General features: G+C 43.4%; 1 protein-coding gene across 7 annotated transcripts in view; it reads left to right on the forward strand.

Annotated features, from left to right (window-relative positions):
* Kiaa0753 (KIAA0753 ortholog) overlaps positions 1-12,842 on the forward strand; it is a 47,111-nt gene extending 34,269 nt beyond the window's left edge. For 5 of the 7 annotated variants that reach the window (XM_051180073.1, XM_051180074.1, XM_051180075.1 and 2 more), the window contains exons 15-19: positions 581-766; positions 1,800-1,881; positions 7,375-7,495; positions 7,904-8,128; positions 11,343-12,842. In XM_051180073.1, coding sequence (XP_051036030.1) covers positions 581-766; positions 1,800-1,881; positions 7,375-7,495; positions 7,904-8,128; positions 11,343-11,460 — 732 coding nt within the window. In that variant the 3' untranslated portion in view covers positions 11,461-12,842. Of the gene's footprint in view, positions 1-580; positions 772-1,799; positions 1,882-7,374; positions 7,496-7,903; positions 8,129-11,342 lie in introns of those variants that run through there. The other 2 variants (XR_007834251.1, XR_007834252.1) reach the window with 2 other exon arrangements.
* Positions 12,843-16,667: the final 3,825 nt, after the last annotated feature.

Raw genomic sequence — 16,667 nt, forward strand, 5'->3', positions numbered from 1 at the left:
CTACAAAGTGAGTGCCAGGACAGCCAGGGCTATGTAGAGACCCTGTCTCAAAAAAAAGAAAAGAAAAGAAAAGAAAAGAAAGCATGGAGAAATGCTTTGCCTACTATAAAGTACCTTGTTAATTTTAAAGCACACAAAGTCTGGATAGAATGTTAAAGTTCTCTTAAATCATAACAAGAGCCTCAAGCAAAGAAAAGAACTCTTAACTTTGTAGTGCTGGGAGGCTTTTACAAGGGCACAGACCAGAAGAAAAGGCATGCCATCTAGAATGTGTGATGTATAAAATATGGTACATTCCCCAAATGTGACAGAAGAGTTATGTGCTCTGCCGGTCAGCAAGGCAGATGAAATGGCTGGTTAAGTTGCAGTAAAGACACTACTAGGTCAGTGCAACCACTTAAGGGACTGATAAGAATTGTATTGGCTGGTGCTTTTGTTAGGTACTGACTGAGAAATTTGTTCTGGCATAGAATCTCTGCCAGTTGGATCACTATGCTTTGGAGTTATAATGACCAACAATAGTCTTTAATTTTTCAGTCTCTTTATATTACCTTTTACCCTTTCTTCCTTCATTTTGTAGGCTTCAGGCATCAGTTATGGATCCAGGAATATTCATCATCTGAATGACCATCTGGAAGATGCTGCTCATGAGCTCTGGGCCATGACTCATGATAAGAACTTGGGGATAGAAACTTCAGCCACATTGGGGGACAGCAAGGATAGCCCCGATCTAGAGACCATGATGCTCCGGATGGAGGAAATGGAAGTAAGGTCTGGGCCTGCTGGTCTGTTTTGCCAGTGGGGGTTCACTTTTGCTCCTGATCATGCCACATGCTGATCAATGTGTCAGAACCACAGGGTCCTACTTTTAAATCCAAGCTCTCTTGCCAACTAAGTATACCTTGATTCAGTCGCTTACCCTGCCTAATAAGTAGGGCTTTTGAGAATAGAAGAAGATATAAAGTATTTATTTAGCAAACTATCTGACACATAACCCAATAAGTGATCCATGCTATTATCACCCTGTTAATTCCAAAATCATAGATTCTGGGACTTGGTCGTACAGTTTGGATCATTGACATTGTTTATAGACACCTTTCAGCTGCCTCTTCTAGCTTGCTGTAGTGCCCTCACCATCTTTAGCTTCCAGATTACTACTTTTATAATGACTTCTTATTCTTACAAACTTTTAGACCTCACCCATGAACCATCCTACTGGATTGTTCAAGAACAGGAAATAAAACCCAGTGATCAAATGGTGTGATCAAGGTCATAAAAAGCTGCAGAGAGAGCTGGGACGCCCTGCCCAGGTCTGACCCCACACTGAATTTTTGTTTTAGTTATATCATGATTATCTCATTTCCTCCTCATTGCTAAATAGGAATTTATAAAGAAGATAATTTTTGGTTGATTTTTAAAAATTTAAAGACACACTCTGTCCTAGTCTTTAAACTCCTTTTATTTTCTCTCTCTCTCTCTTGGGTTAACTCCCTAGACCTGAGCTGTCCTAAATAGTAGAAATAGCCAATATATGTCTGTTGAAACACAAAACTAATGAAGATGAAAATACAGGTGGTCCATAGATGGACCTGTGTTTGTCATCACAGCAAGCTATAGGGGGACAAGCTGGCTGAGGTTGCAGTCATGTTAGTCACACTTTCTTCTAGGCTTCTCTGATGAGCTGCTCAGCAGACACCTGTTCTCATCAGTATCCGTCTGCTGAGATGTTTCCACACTTACTACTTCTGGCTTATAATGAAACTTATTTTTCTCATAAATTAAACTTTCTTTTTTTAAAGAAATACCAGGAGACAGTTCGCCAAAGATATAACAAAATTGTATACGCTGACCCTCATTTATGGATGCAAGAAGAAAGAAATGGTAGGTGTTTTTCCCCCAACCCCATCCTCAGTATTTTACCCTGAAAAATGTCAAACATACTGAAAGGCTGAGAAAAACTGCCCAGTGATGACCAAACTCCTCACCTTGTAGCTATGAGGTTACCATGTCTGCTGTCTACTCTCTGTTCTCTGCTCATCTCAGTTTTGCATTTCAGATGATCTTCTCTATGTATTTCATAGTAAACTATCAGATAGCAGTACATTTCCCTCCAAATATGCAGCATCAGCTTGAGTTTCTTGTTTATTTAATTTATGGTTTTGTTTTGTTCTTCTAAGTAATAGAGAGATGCCTTAGTGAGAGGCTGAAGCAGAATTGACAGGAGCTCCTGGGCCAGCTAGCCTGTCATAGGCAAGAAGAGAGATCCTGGTTCAAACAGTGAAAGGGCCTCACTCATCTAATGTTGTCTTGACCCCCAGGCATGCTCCACACCATGCCAGCGCTTGCATTCTTATATCTTCATCTCTCTCTCCCCCCCACACACACACAAATTTACTAACTAAAAACATTTGTGTATAACACCCAGATCTTAATCATGCCATTTGAAGAGTTTTGACAAATGGATCTCTTTCTTACCCAAACTCCTGTCTAGATGTAGCACACACCATTGCTGCAAAAATTTCCCGTGTCCTTTCCAGTCAATGCCCTAACTTTAGAAAACACTGCTTTTCAGCCATGTTGACTAATCTAGAGGTTCGAGTAACTGCAACCTCTTGCTGGAGAATGTGTTTGTATCTAGGCTCTTCTGGTAGAATCTGTTGTTGCTTATTTTCTGTTGATACTGTAGCAAATAGAAGCTTAGAACACTTCTTACCACCAGTTATTGAATCAGAACATAGATTTATTCTCTTACAGCTTGAGAGATCAGAAGGCTGGAAATAAAAGAAGTCAAAGTGCGTGTGGAGCTGGTTGCTTCTGGACACTCCAGATTAGGGTCTGTTCTGTACAGTTCTCCCAGTTTCCGCTTCTGTGGTCGGCCACCTTTCTTCCTGTAGTCTTGCCTTCCTTTGTTTGCCTGTTGTAAAGAAATCTAAAATCACATATACAGATTACTCTCCCCACCCATCACAAGATCTTTTTTTTTTTTGCTAACTTTATGGCTTTTATTTTTTTTTAATTTTTTTTAAATTTATTTTATATAACAAAGTCCATTTAAATGAAAACAAACATTTATAGACAATATTTTGGAATTTGGGCCTTGTTCTTTCCAAACTACTTCCTGCTGGTAAGGGGCGCTGTCATGGGGGATTTGAAGAAGATTCAGAAATCATCCTACATCACAAGATCTTAAAGTCCTTTCTGCAGTTTGCAACAATTGATTGCAAACCTTTTGGTGTCCATTTACCCTACTAGTTAGCCCTCTCTCAACCCCTCCCTGCTTCCCTCCTTCTTTCTTCCTGAGTAGTACTCCTTGGGATGTACATACCACATCTACTTTGCATGTTTGCTGGTGGATCTGTATTTGTTTTCTTTAGTTTGGGACTATTAAGCTAAGGCGTTATAGAGATGGCTCTTTGATTAAGAGTATTTATTGCTCTTGCAGAATACCTGGGTTCTGTTCCTAACACCCACATGATGACTGACAGTAGGCTCTAAATCTAGTTCCTGGGGATCTGAATCTCTCTTATAGCCACCAAGGCAGCAGGCACACAGTGTACACAGATATGGGCAGGCGAAAACCTACATCAAATAAAAATAAATACATCTAATTTTTTTAAGTAAATAATGAATCTAAAAGCAAGCAGATTCCTGTAATCTGAAGCTGAGGCAGGAAGATCAAGAGTTCTGCCCTGGGTGGTAGATGAATTCCAAGCTAGCCTTGCTTACACACAAACTGTCTCAAGTACATCTGCTGTAAACACATTAATATATCTGCTGTAAACACATTAATATATAGTCTTTGTGTGGCCTATCACCTTTTATTTCTCTTGGGTAAATACCTAAGGAGGTCATGTGCTAGGTGTATCAAACTTTATGAAAACCTGCCTCAAGGCTGAGCCAGGTCTGCCCCTGTCTCCATTGAGTTGTCCTTGCTTGCCTCTGGCAGAGTTGGTCTTTTACGTTGTGTCCTTGTAATGAATCTGGCAGGGGAATTGGTATCTCATGGTATTGTAGTTTCACCTTCTGCACAAAGGTATTGGATTCCCCCCAGAGCTAGATATACAATTGATCTGGAGCTTCCAGATATGCTGGGAACTGAACTCAGGATCTCTACAAGGCCAGTTTATGCTCTAAACCACGGAGCCATCTCTCCAGCCCCTCAATTTCCCATTTTTTTTTTTTTTTTTTTCCTTTTTTTTTTTTTTTTTTTTTTTTTTTTTTTTTTTTTTTTTGAGACAGTTTCTTTGTGTAATAGCTCTCAATGTCGTGGGACTAACTTTATAGACCAGGCTGGCCGCCAACACAGAGATCCACCTGTCTCTGCCTCCCAAAGTGCTGGTATTAAAGGCGGGAGCCACCACCACCTGGCAATTTGTCTTTCTTGATGAGTAGTACTTTGAACCTTTTTTAAGTGATTTAAGTTAATGCTATATAATTCTTTATGAGATTTCCAAATCTTATTGTCTGTTTTTTAATTGGGTTGCCCTTTTACTTTTTAATTACACAGAATATTTGTGTGTCCTAGGCATAAGTTCTTGTCAAATATGTTTTAGGTTGGTTTGTCTCTGTTTTGTGTTGTGTTTTACGGTGCTGAGGATTGAACCCAGTACTTTGCATATGCTCAGTAGACACTGTACCTCAGAACTATCATCTCAGTACTGCCTTTCTGGTTTCTGTTTTGTTTTTAAGTAACTGCTATATTCACATAGTTGTCTAATCAGTGTTCATTGCTACTTTCTCAATTCCAAAACATTTATTTTCTCACACCCCAGAACAACCCTCTGTATGCATCAGTGGTTACTTCCAGCTCCACCCACCCACCCCACACACACATACTCCACCCCTTACTGGCAGCCACTGATCTACTCAAGTGAATGTTTTGCAAATATGTGTTTCCTGTATGTGGCTTAACTAACTACTTCCTCTCTCAATGATGTTAAAGTTTTAATTCTGATAAAACCTCAATCAACTTTGTATATAATTTGGGTTTTTTTTGTTGTTGTTGTTGTTGTTCCCCCCCCCCCCTTTGGTGGCCCAGGAAACCTATGCTTGCTAGTGAGATGAGAGGATACTATATTCTTCTGGGAACTTTATAGTTTGTTTTAGCTTTAATGTTTAGCATTACGGTCTGTCTTGGATAAAAGTTTGTGATCTGAGGAAAAGGCTGGTGATAGTCACTTGTTCTCACTCCATTTAAAGAAAGAGACTTGCTTTTCTCTTTTACTTTTCAAGTAATAAATACATTTACGTTGTGGCTGCAGTTGCTCGGCTGCTGTCACAGTTTGCCTGGGAAGCATTACTCAAATTGTGCTTGACTTGTGTTCATTTTCTCATGAGAGAGTAGATGTGGTTGAGCATTACCCCTAGTGGAACTTAAATTCAGTGCATATTACACTTATCTAGAGATGTGAGGGAAGTTGCAGTTGGTGCTTGATGCCAGCTTATGTCACAGAATTATTTCAAGATACAAATTTATGTCATTGTTTTCTTAAAAAGTATTCTGTGTGTTTAATTTTGAAAGATGAGCCATGTAGCAGAACGAATCTGTACTCTTTCTGTGTTTTGCAGTTTTTGTGCATCTTGTTGTTACTCGTGGTGACACCCCCTGGCCTCTACCTCATGGTCCAGTAATTGAATTGTTCTTCTGGACCTGGCTTATGTGATCCTACCCATGCAGTACTTTTTCTTACATGGCTTGAGCAACAACAAAAATGCTAAGGTCCAGTGTGCTTCCAGAGCCTTAAAATATTGGACTTTCCAATTTGAGATGCTCAATTAATTAAGCTTATACATATGTCCCCAAATCTGAGCAGCTCAAACATTTCTGATCCCAAGCAATTGGGGATACTCAGCCTTTATTATAGAGCTCTCCCCCTTTGCCCGTTTTTGCTTGAGAACCTCCACAGCCTGTTCCAGCAGGCTGCAGCTGTTTTGTCAAGGTGTCTTAACTTTTCCAACTAAGCCCCCAGGTTCACTGAGGCCTAGAGAGTTTATCAGTCATCATGCCTCCATCGAGGCTATTGAAGGTACAGCAAGGACCCTTTCTTCTAATGATTGTGTAGTCAGACAATGGACAGAGGTACAGCAAGGACCCTTCTAACGACTGTGTAGTCAGTCAATAGGCATTTAGCATTTTTTGAATTGGAGGCAGGGTGAAAGGATGTTTTTTTACTGATAGTCTGGTCATGCCACAAAGTTAGGCTGCATACTGTGAAAGACACTTTTAAGAGGACTTAGTGTCTCTTCCTTTCAAGAGGACAACCTTTAATTATTAGTTGCTCTATAGGTCTCTGTGTGTGTTTCAGAGGAGCTTTTTAGGGTCTGGAGAGATTGCTTAGTAGTAAAGAGAGCATGCTATACTTGCAAAGGACCAGAGTTAGTTCCCAGCACTCACATCAGGCAACTCTTAACTGCTTGTAAGTATAGTTCCCAGGCATCCAGGGCCCTCTTCCAGTCTCTGCAGGCACCTACACTCCTTCCTGTGCACAAACCCACACACAAACATATACATAATTAAATGTGTTTTGTTTTGTTTTGTTTTTAAGAGGAACTTTTTAGAACACTAAGAACTGAAGTGAGTGTTGGACACTTGTGATGAGACCACTGTAGGAATCCAGGCAACATGCTTTTTGGCTCAGGTACATTACAGAACCAAACTTAAAGTGATCTTAGGGTCATGTGGTGTCTAATCTTTTCTTCTCTCTGTGAATAACTGAACATTGATTTTACTCTGTAGTAGTTACATTTTTACAAAAGCTGACCTTGGCAGTGTATGTTTCTGACAGTGTGCCATCACCTGAATGTATATGCATCGGAACAGTACTTGAGTGACAGGTCTCTTTCTTCCACTTGAAACACATTCAAAACTAGAAACCACCTGAAACTCAGAAGAGCTCTTGAGCCTGAAAGTTGTAGTTAATAAATCAGTGTGTTGACTCTCATGCAGATTCTTTTGTAACAATGTCCAGAGACAAGTGAAATCCGCTAAGTAAGTGTTCAGGTCTGAGTGGCTTTCTCCTTCTTCAGTGATCAAAGCATTTAAAGGTTGAAAAACAATCTTCATGTCTTTAGACTCTTTGACTGGCACCTGGGTCCTAGTAAAGTGGTGTCTCCTGAGGCCTTTCACAGACCAGTGGACAAAGAGTCTAGCATGGAGCTAGGGAGCAGCACTTGTTTCTGAACACTGACTCTGCAATGTTTTGTTTCTCTATAACTTGAAAATTCACCTTTGTGTTTGAAGCCCCTCCACACCATCCTCGGCCTGTGTCAGTGTGCGTGAAAGATGGCTGTGACTCCCTCACAGTTCATTAGCTACTACCATACTCATAAGAGGGACACATTTGGAATCAATCATTTTATGCCTGTCCTTTCTAGACCAGAGCAACCCAGCAGTAAGTGAAAGACCTTTGGCTCCCCTTCCAATCAAGATCACTAAGGCAGCAACTCCCAAGAGCCCAGCTGTGAACATCTTATTAGAGAGGCCCTGCAATGCCAAGTAAGTGGCGGTGATGCCGTGGTGTTTGCTAGTCAGTGGCACTGGGTTTAGTTAAATTTTGAATCCTTTTAGTTCACATATGGCAGAGGTTGTTTGGAGCAAGTTCTTGCAAACTTTGATGGGTCGCTCAAACAGTGGTTCTGTGTAGGCATTGAACACTTGTATTGTAAGGAAGCCTCCAATACCTGGCAGCATGTAGCTAGCTTTCATTCTGGCATGTACAAGTTGTGCTGACACTTAGTTTTTTATTTCATCTACAGAGCAGGGATGCCTGCAGTGTTGAGAATTAGTGTGGTAGGAAGGGAAGTGGGCAATGATAGTAGGAAACTGATCTTTGTTCAGTATGGTACAGGAACAGTTCACCCTTGTTTACATTTAAATGCCTTCATCCTTCTTATATGTTCTCAGCTCACTGGATGAAAGTGTGGGAACAGAAGAGGAATCAGAGAAAAGGGACGCCCCCTTCCCCTCTGTTGGAGAAGAGCTGCATCAGAAAGAAGGCAGAACTCCCCTCTTTGTCCCACCAAGGATGCTGCACAGCATTGGCGATTACTGTAGCCGATTTGAACAATTCCTACGGATCATATCTCATGAGGCTATAGGCTCCTTCAACCCATGGCTACTAGCTGAAAGGTCAGTAAAATTTCTGTGTCTCTGCTTACAGACCAAGGACCAAATTTTAGACTTGAAGAGGAGCTGGAGGAAGAACTAGCTGAGGTCTTAATCACAGCCTCCTCTGTGAACTGATCTTTTCCAGATGCAGGAGGCCATGAAGATATCATGGGCTTTGCCACCTGAGGAGCAGAGTGCCCTGCAGTCTCCTTTCGAGCAGACTGTCAGGCCAAGCTCAGGGTGCTATAAAATATTGTAGACTGAGGGACTTAACACAACAAGAATGTCTTTTTAACATCTGGAGGCTGGGAGTTATCTAAGATCAAAGGGTCTGGTGGGTGTCCCCTTCCTGGCTGGCAGACAGCTGCCTTCTTGCTCTGTCTTCTTTTGACAGAGGTTCATCGCCGCCTCTTCCTCTTGGGGCACTAGTCCCATCATGAGGACCTGTCTTTGACCTCATTTGAACTCCATTGCCTTCCAGGCTCAGCCCATCACACTGGGAGTCAGGGCTTTAGTCACTCAAGTCAGGGCTGATTTCTTAATGCTGTTGCTGAGGACTTTACTCCATCAAAGAGCACAAGTACTGCTGGGCATGAAATAGCCATTATCAGATCCTTGTGTCTGAGACACTGGCCTTGACAAGCAGCTAGCTTCTGGCAGCACTGTTCTTCATTCACCTCTCTCCTATACCCCTAAACCCTATACCTCTTCCAAGTACCGCTTTATTACAAAGTGCAAGGTGTTTTTATCATTGAGCAAAATAGTAGATTGCTTGTATTTTCCTTAAGTTTTAAACATGCTCATTTACATTCTTGGATTATATATTACGAGCTTTTGACATCCTGCACTGCTTCACCTTAAGTTATTAGAGCCCATGTGCTGCTCTGGGCAAGGTATGCACTAAGGAAGAAGACGTAGGACTTCAGGGAACCTGGATTCCAACACGGGACATCCAGAAAAATGGCAAAACCACTTCAAAAGAAATTGCCTTTAAGCATAGGATGCAGACAGTCCAGACTGGCAGAGAAAGACAAGTCAGGAGGGATGTTGCTTTGAGGTAGAGTGAAGACAGCTGGAAGGAAGCCATGTCATGTGCTACTGCTGTGCTGAGTGACTGAGTGCCCTTGTGTTTCCCTGGTAGTTTAGTGGAGAAGCAGTGGTAGGAATAAGAGAGCAAAACAGATACGAAGACGAGGAAGTCATTCCAGAAATGACATGTTTCTGCTTCCAGAAACAACACCGTGATTTGAACCACTTCTCCCCCGAGAACAACTGTTAATGGAAACCCTGAATTAAAAATAAAATGTATACACTTGAAGGCATCTAGATACTAACTAGGTAATGAAGAATAACTAGGTCAGGACCATGGAGAGGACAGGCACTCAGCCCATGGTACGGTGCTGAATGGTTTGCTCTGGGGTGGGGGAAAGCCTATCCATAGCTTCTTCAGGTTAGAAGATGAGGTTGGAACCCAGTGGTGCCAAGCTACTACCTTAGGGAAGTTTCTTCACTTTGTTGTTTGTGGTGCTGGTATCGAACCCAGGACCTTGTACATTCTAGGCTGAGCTACATCTACTGCTGAGCTACATTCCCAGGCCTTGTATTCTTTCTGTTTGAGACCATGAGAGGTTGCATTCTCTGTAAGTTCAGGTGGCCTGGATATATGGGACTTCACTCAATGATGCATCTTCTCAGAGGCTGAGGTAGCTCAGATACTCTTGTTCCCCAGGCTCCATATGTAAGCAAACGTTTATTTTCTCTGCAGGAAGATCAGCGTGTCATGGCAGACTTAGTTTATTTCTATATTTTTCAGAAAACAGTGTCTAATTTATAGTGACAATATCCAGACAAGAGAGAGACAATAGTAACAGCCCATCCACAGCAGTTCCAAATAGTGAAGCTATTTATAGACTCAAATAACTCTGTGTGGTCATAGAAATAAAAGACACAACTTAGAATTTTGTCAGAGGACTAGGAGCTAATCAAAATTCAAGGATAAAAAAATATACTTTCTGAAATGAAGAGTGTATTGGATAGGAAGAGAAATGTGGAGGCTTGGAATGTGGAAATATATATATCCAGAGTGGTGTAGAAAGGCAAAATTAATGATGAAAAGCAAAGGCAGGAGGATTGGAAACATAGAAGACCAAGTAGTGTGGTCTAATATATGTGAAGATATGGTCTTATGAGAAGAGAATAAGAAAACAAGTCTGAAACAATATCCAGAGAGGTAATGACTGTCATCCCCAAAGTCATGAAGACACAGGAAAGCATACCCCAAATAAGTCTGAAAATATCTCAGTATAATTTACTTATTAATTATAGATGGGAAAATAGTGATTTATAAGGAAGAAGCCTGGCAGACATCACCATAACTGAGTGGTCGAAATCAGCAGTCATAAGTAAAGGGGCAAGCACTTAAGGGACAGAGTAGCCCTGTTTTGTCATCTGTTCCAGAAATATGTAGCTGACAGTGATTGTAAGTGAATACTAGACAACTCCAGATCCGGGGATCTGTAAAAAAAAAAAAAAAAAAAAGACAACTTTTCAAGAATGTTGTGGTCGTGAAAGGAAGACTGAGGAACTTATTTAAAAGAAAGTAGTCTAAAGAGACATGACAACTAAATAGCCTGGATTGGATCCTAAACTAATGTTTTAATGGTGTTATTTGGATGGTCAGCAAGGTTTGAATAAAGTCTGTAGGTAAGATTAGATAATGGTTTATAGTGACATTACTGTAGCTGTTTACAAGGTGTCTTTTCTAGGACACACTGAAGTTCTTGAGGGATACCAGGTCTGCAGCGTACTCTTGAACAGTTTAAATGAAAAGGCTGTGTGTTGTATGTGCATGCACATGTTTATATAGAGACATCTGGGATTTAGAAGACCTTGCCCTTTCCCACAGAGAAAGCAGAAAGCATGCACCTCCACTGAGTCAGGGCTGAGCTGTGACCAACTCATTCATTTCCAGTCTCCTCTATTGTCAGTCATCGAAAGGGTGAGGTCCACATGTCTGTTTTGGTGCTCTTGCAGGGTTTGGAGATCTAGGTGCTACCATCTCAATATCTGGGAGGGCCAGGCCCCTTGCCTTCCTTTTCTTCTTCAGAAGTATCTTTACTCTTCTGGGCATCTGGATCGCCATACAATTTCCAAGTTGATTTACTAGTTTTTCATGAATACTGAACAGCTTCGTGTTTGGCTGCCCATGCCTTCAGCTGTGTCCTTTGTCTTCCAGCTTTTCGGATGAGCTGGTAGATGAAGCCCTGGGGGCCGTGGCTGCGGAGCTGCAGGATGTGTGTGAAGACTATGCAGAAGCTGTGTTCACCTCAGAGTTCCTAGAGGCTGCTGCATGAAAGCTGTCCAGGCAGGGCCCTCATATCTGGAGAAGGGACAGCACCACCCTGTGTCAGCCCATGGGGAACCTTGTCCTCAGCTGCCCACTGAAGAGAAAGGCCAGTGAGGTCATCCTCACTCCGTATTCTCTCATTGTCTTAGCAGTGCTTCTGGAAGTTACAGCAGGATGGGTCATGTTTCTTAGTGCCTGAGGAGCATGAGAGGGTTATAATGATGCAATATTTTCAGAATGTGTAATTTTCCTACTGAAATGGTGTGTTCATATCTCTGACTCAGTTTTGAGATCAAAATGTTTTGAAAGGTAATGGATAAAGACATTTCACATAGGAATCCCAGCCTCTATTGAACCACAGAGGAGGGCTGATCAGTGCTAACCCAAGTGCAGTCACTGTTGGCTCCCAGCACTGTTGGCACCTGGGGTAAATGTGTTCCTCACATTGTCACTGGCACTGTCCTATGAGGACATCTGTCCCTACTGGGTGGCAACCAATGTGGAATGCAAAGCGTAGCGATGCCACTAAGCCTTTCTGCTCAACATCAGTAGGAGTGGGTAGCCCAGTGCACAGGCCAAAGACCTTCTCCAAGGCTTCACTCCCTAGGGGATTTTCACGTTTCCAGTTCCTTGAAGTCATTTATTGCTGTTTGACACATGCTGGTATGAAAAGCATTTCTCTGAATGTAAAGGAAGTTTGAGGATATGAGAGGGCAGGCCTTCACCATGCCAACTCAATTTCCCCAGAGAGCAGAAGATCCTCTCCCCATCACAGAGCATCCCATCTGGAGGAGGGAGCCAAATGGGTGACTGGAAGACTTTTGGACTCTCCAGGGGACCAAAGACACCCACATGGCCTTTGGAAGCCTCATGGGTCCTGGTGCTAAGGTTTTCAGAAACTCTGAATTAAGAAAAAGAAAAGGAATGTGTGTAAAAATAAGGCAACTGCACAAAAAAAAAAAAAAAAAAAAGGTTGTCTGGGACATTAGTTATTTTCATGAGGTTTGGTGAAAGGAATGGAAGAGAGGAAGGTGAGACAAACCCAAAGACGCATGTATGTGTGTGAACCTGGCTACCACAGGTGCCCCTAACCAGCCTCCCGCAATTGTTCCTAAGGCATCAGAAGTTCAGGTGATGATTCAAACTGCTTGGTCACACTTATTTGTGCAAAATTGATTTTTTGTTTAATATTTTCTTGTTTAATATTATTAATGATACATAACCTCAGAATGTAAAGGGCATTGAGATGTTCATAGTTTTCAGTCTAGAGAGTTAAACATGTGCACTTGAGCCAATAGAAGCACTTGTCATTGGTAGTATAAAGTCATTTGTGTGGCAGTTTTTACTGTGCTGTTTTATAAAAAATAAACTCAGTATTTTAAACTATGATCATGTCTATTTGAAATAATTTACATCTCCTTTTTCCCACAGGCAATGTGAAATGGGATTTACAGAAACCACTGAGAATATTTTTGTGTTTGATGTGAACATAGTGAACTATTTGCCACCTCAGAGAAAAATAAATGCTAATAAAACCTAACATTTATTGAGCACATACTAGGGTATTGCTCTAAAGGTATTCCCTGCACTAACTTAATGCTTGTGTGCCCTGTATGAGACAGATACCATCACACCCCATTAATAGATGAGAGCAGGAAGGGGGAGTTTGGGCTAGCTAGCCTATGGTCATGGAGTCAGTCACTCCCATGAAGATTACTGGGTCACTGGGTGCATGCTCTGCCTCTTCTTGTCTCCAACTGCTGTGTAGACGCTGCTTCTGGAGCAGTGCCTTTGCTAAGTACTTCCTGCTGAGGCCTGTCCTTACTGGTGACCTCCTGTACCAGGTGACCACTAGCTCATCCACCTTGTGCCCAGGACTTGCTTCGTAGCCCAGACTCTGGTGAGCACAGTGAGATACAAAAGTGGACCACAAGAAATAAGGATATGGAAACAGGAACTAAATCCTCTGACTCTAGATGCTCCTGGATGCAGCCTTCAGCCAGACCACTGAGTTGTTGCTTTGTGAAAAAGGACTGAGCACATGTGAATCATTATCTAATTCCCTTCGGTTTTCTTGTGACCTGTTTTAGAGAGTCATGTGTGAGTTGAGTTTATTTGTGTTGCCTGACACCCCCCACCCACCCCCGTTTGCTAAGATGCCTGTGTGCTCTTTAGTGCTCCCTTCCATAGGCCAGCTTTCACTGCCAGGCCAGACTGTGGCTCACCCATTTAGTCCTTGTCTCCAGGTAAGACTTGAGGGCAAGGGTTCTGCCTAGCACATTGTTGCTGCTCTGTAGGTTCATTTGAATTAATGTTTGGGGGTGGATCACATCCAGTATAGTCCACAGATGGCCATCTAGGAGGGTGCACCTTGGTCCCTAGGGTCTACTGCTGTTGGCTTCCAGCTCATTATGGAAAACATGTCTCCCTCTGCTTGGACTGGGGAGGCAGTGCCCCAGCTGGTCCTATTAACTGGATGTGGGGCAGGCCCAGGGCCAGAGAACCGACAGGCAAGTGAGTGGGGTGCAGGTGGGAAGGTGACCCCTGCCTCTTCTCCTTGGTATGGTTGTCATTCCTGCACCAGAGTGATGTGCTGGAAGAGGAACAAGGATGATGAGAGAAAGTTCTCACCCTCTTCTCCCTGACTAGGTCCAGGTGACCGCCTCCCTGAATTGGGTGGCTCCAGGAGCATGAGCAGAGGAGGCAGTGCAGGGAGGGGACACAGTGGCTGCAGGAAGAGTCCCAAGGGAGGCAGAAGGACCACATTGGTAGGAATTGACTGCATCAGCTGAAAACCAAGTTGTACACTCGGTGACCCTCCTGGTCACAATGGAGTTACACTTTGGAGCAGTGGCTCTCCACCTTCCTAATGCTGTGAACCTTTAATACAATTCCTCATGTTGTGGTGACCCCCCCCCAACCATAAAATTAGTTTCACCGCTATTTCATAACTAATTTTGCTACTATTATGAATCATAATGTAAATATCTGTGTTTTTTGATGACCCCCTGGGGGTCTCAACCCATAGGTTGAGAACCATTACTCTGGAAGGTTCTTCTAAGTAAGCCCCTGCTTCTTTGTGCCCATGCAAAGCAGAAGGCAGTGATCTAGCATGTGTCCTTACCACTACTGACCTCCCATCAGCTAGTGTTAAAGAGTGTCAGTTTCAACATGGGTGTGTATTTCAGTAGCCGACAATGTGGGCCTGGGTTGGAGGGGCTCTTGTTACCCATGCTCTATGTGTACCTGTGCTCCATAGTAAGGGGCCCTCCCTCCAAAGCTGGACTTGCTTGCTGACTCCTGTGAGCAGCCCATCTTCTCTTCCCATGGGAGTGCTGTGCTGAGTCCCTCTCTCGCCTGCCAGGCTTCTATCCTGTAACACAAGCCCTGTTCTGCTTTCACCAATCCACCCAGAGCTTGCACACACCCTGTTAGGTGTCCCTCTTGCCACTGCCCTTCTTAGAATGCTGAATGTGCCCTGTTTCCCTTGCTGCCCCCCCCCCATCTGCATCTCATGTATCCCTAACCAAGAATGGCCCCGGAGAAGAGCTTATCATCTCTCTGAAGTCCTTCCCTGTGCTTTCTGAAGAGCCTTTGCACTATCTGCAGCTCATCCAGGAGGCACCATGGCAGTTTCTGAGGGACAGGGCTGAGAGGCCGACTGCCCACCTCCACCTTTTGTGCCCTGACAGGCTCCCTCTCACACCATACCTCTGTTCCCAGGCACTGTGGATCTTTACTTTCACCCTGTCCCCTTCTGCATTTTGGGTTTCATACTTACACTTGCCAGTTGCCCTCCCCTGTCTCTATCCTAGTCCCTGCCTCTCCTACCCCCAGCCTAGACATGCATTTTTCCTCCTTAGCTTCTTTCCCAAGCATCCCGCCCATGTGTCCATGCCTCTGACTTCCTGGTCTTGGTGAGGTCTCCTAAGACTTCCATTCGTGGGCTGCAGGTCACTGGCCTGTACTGAGAAGCCCCCTGTATGTTCTTGCCCCCCCAGGGGTCTTCAGTATCTCCAGTCTGCCTCTCAGTGCCTGAAAGTTCATGGGCATGGGAGAATTCAAAGGAGCTTTTTACTCAGGAATCTGTGTCCCAGCATGGGCAAGAGTACTCAAGTCCTCAGGTTCGCCAGGTCACCAAGTCCAAGCTATATTTGACCTAGAAAAGCCTGGCAAACACTGATTACTCAGGTGCACACAGGAAGCAGAGACCATGGAGACCGGGCCATCAACTAGAATGTTTGCAGAATTCTTCAGGACCCTTAAGACCTTCAGGAAAGCCACAGCTCCAAGGTACTCTGGCAGATCAGAGGGCTTTTGTCATCACTGATATCTAATGGAGTTATCCAGAGCAAGGGAGGCTATACGTAACTCTTGGGTTTACCACTGCACATCTACCCATTGTCTTAAAATTCCCAGGTGTTTTTAGGTATGTGTTGTTCTCTCTCTAGGTCAGATAACAGCCCCTTTATGTACCAGTAATAGTTCAGGTTTAAATCCCCTGTAACTCCCATACCTTAGTTTCCTAGTCTGTAATGTGGACAAGAAATTATACCTGCTCAAGGTTATTGTGAAGATTAAAGGATATGGCCATGAACACACAGAGATTAGCACCTGGCCATAAATTCTGATATTTATTCCCAGTTAGGATTCTTATAGAACCTGTTAAGAGAGAGCTTTGGCCTGCACCAAGCATCCAGGCTCAGGAATGTTCTGCTGGCCTGTCACATTTCTTTATTCTACTTGCCATGTCCTTCCATCTGGACACCTGGCAGTGCTTTCCTAGCTTTGTCTTCTCCAGCCCTGGGCAGCATACCTGGGGGCTGTCCTGCTGGTCTGCTGTCCTGCCTCACACCCACATCAGGGTGACCAGAACTTTCGGTCAGGGTAACTAGAACTTTCGGTCCCTTTTTACAGATGGAAAAATCGAAGCTTGTGGAGATGAGGGACTTGATTAGGGCCAACTAGACAGAATGACAAACCCAGAACTATCAAGCTTTCTTCTTCACCTCCAGATCCAGTGTCCAGATCCAGATCCAGTTGTCTGGATGCCAGGGTCCAGGGAAGGATGCAGCAGTGCAAGGGAAGGAACACAGTATTTCAAGCCAGACTTGGTGATAACCACTTGGTGGTTGGAAAATCTCTACCTCATGTGGCTTCAGTTCCATCTGTAGAGTGGATTAATAATCTCCATGTTGGATTATACCAGGTGAT

The sequence above is a fragment of the Phodopus roborovskii genome, unplaced genomic scaffold, assembly GCF_943737965.1.
Source record: "Phodopus roborovskii unplaced genomic scaffold, PHOROB, whole genome shotgun sequence".
Classification (NCBI taxonomy): domain Eukaryota; kingdom Metazoa; phylum Chordata; class Mammalia; order Rodentia; family Cricetidae; genus Phodopus; species Phodopus roborovskii.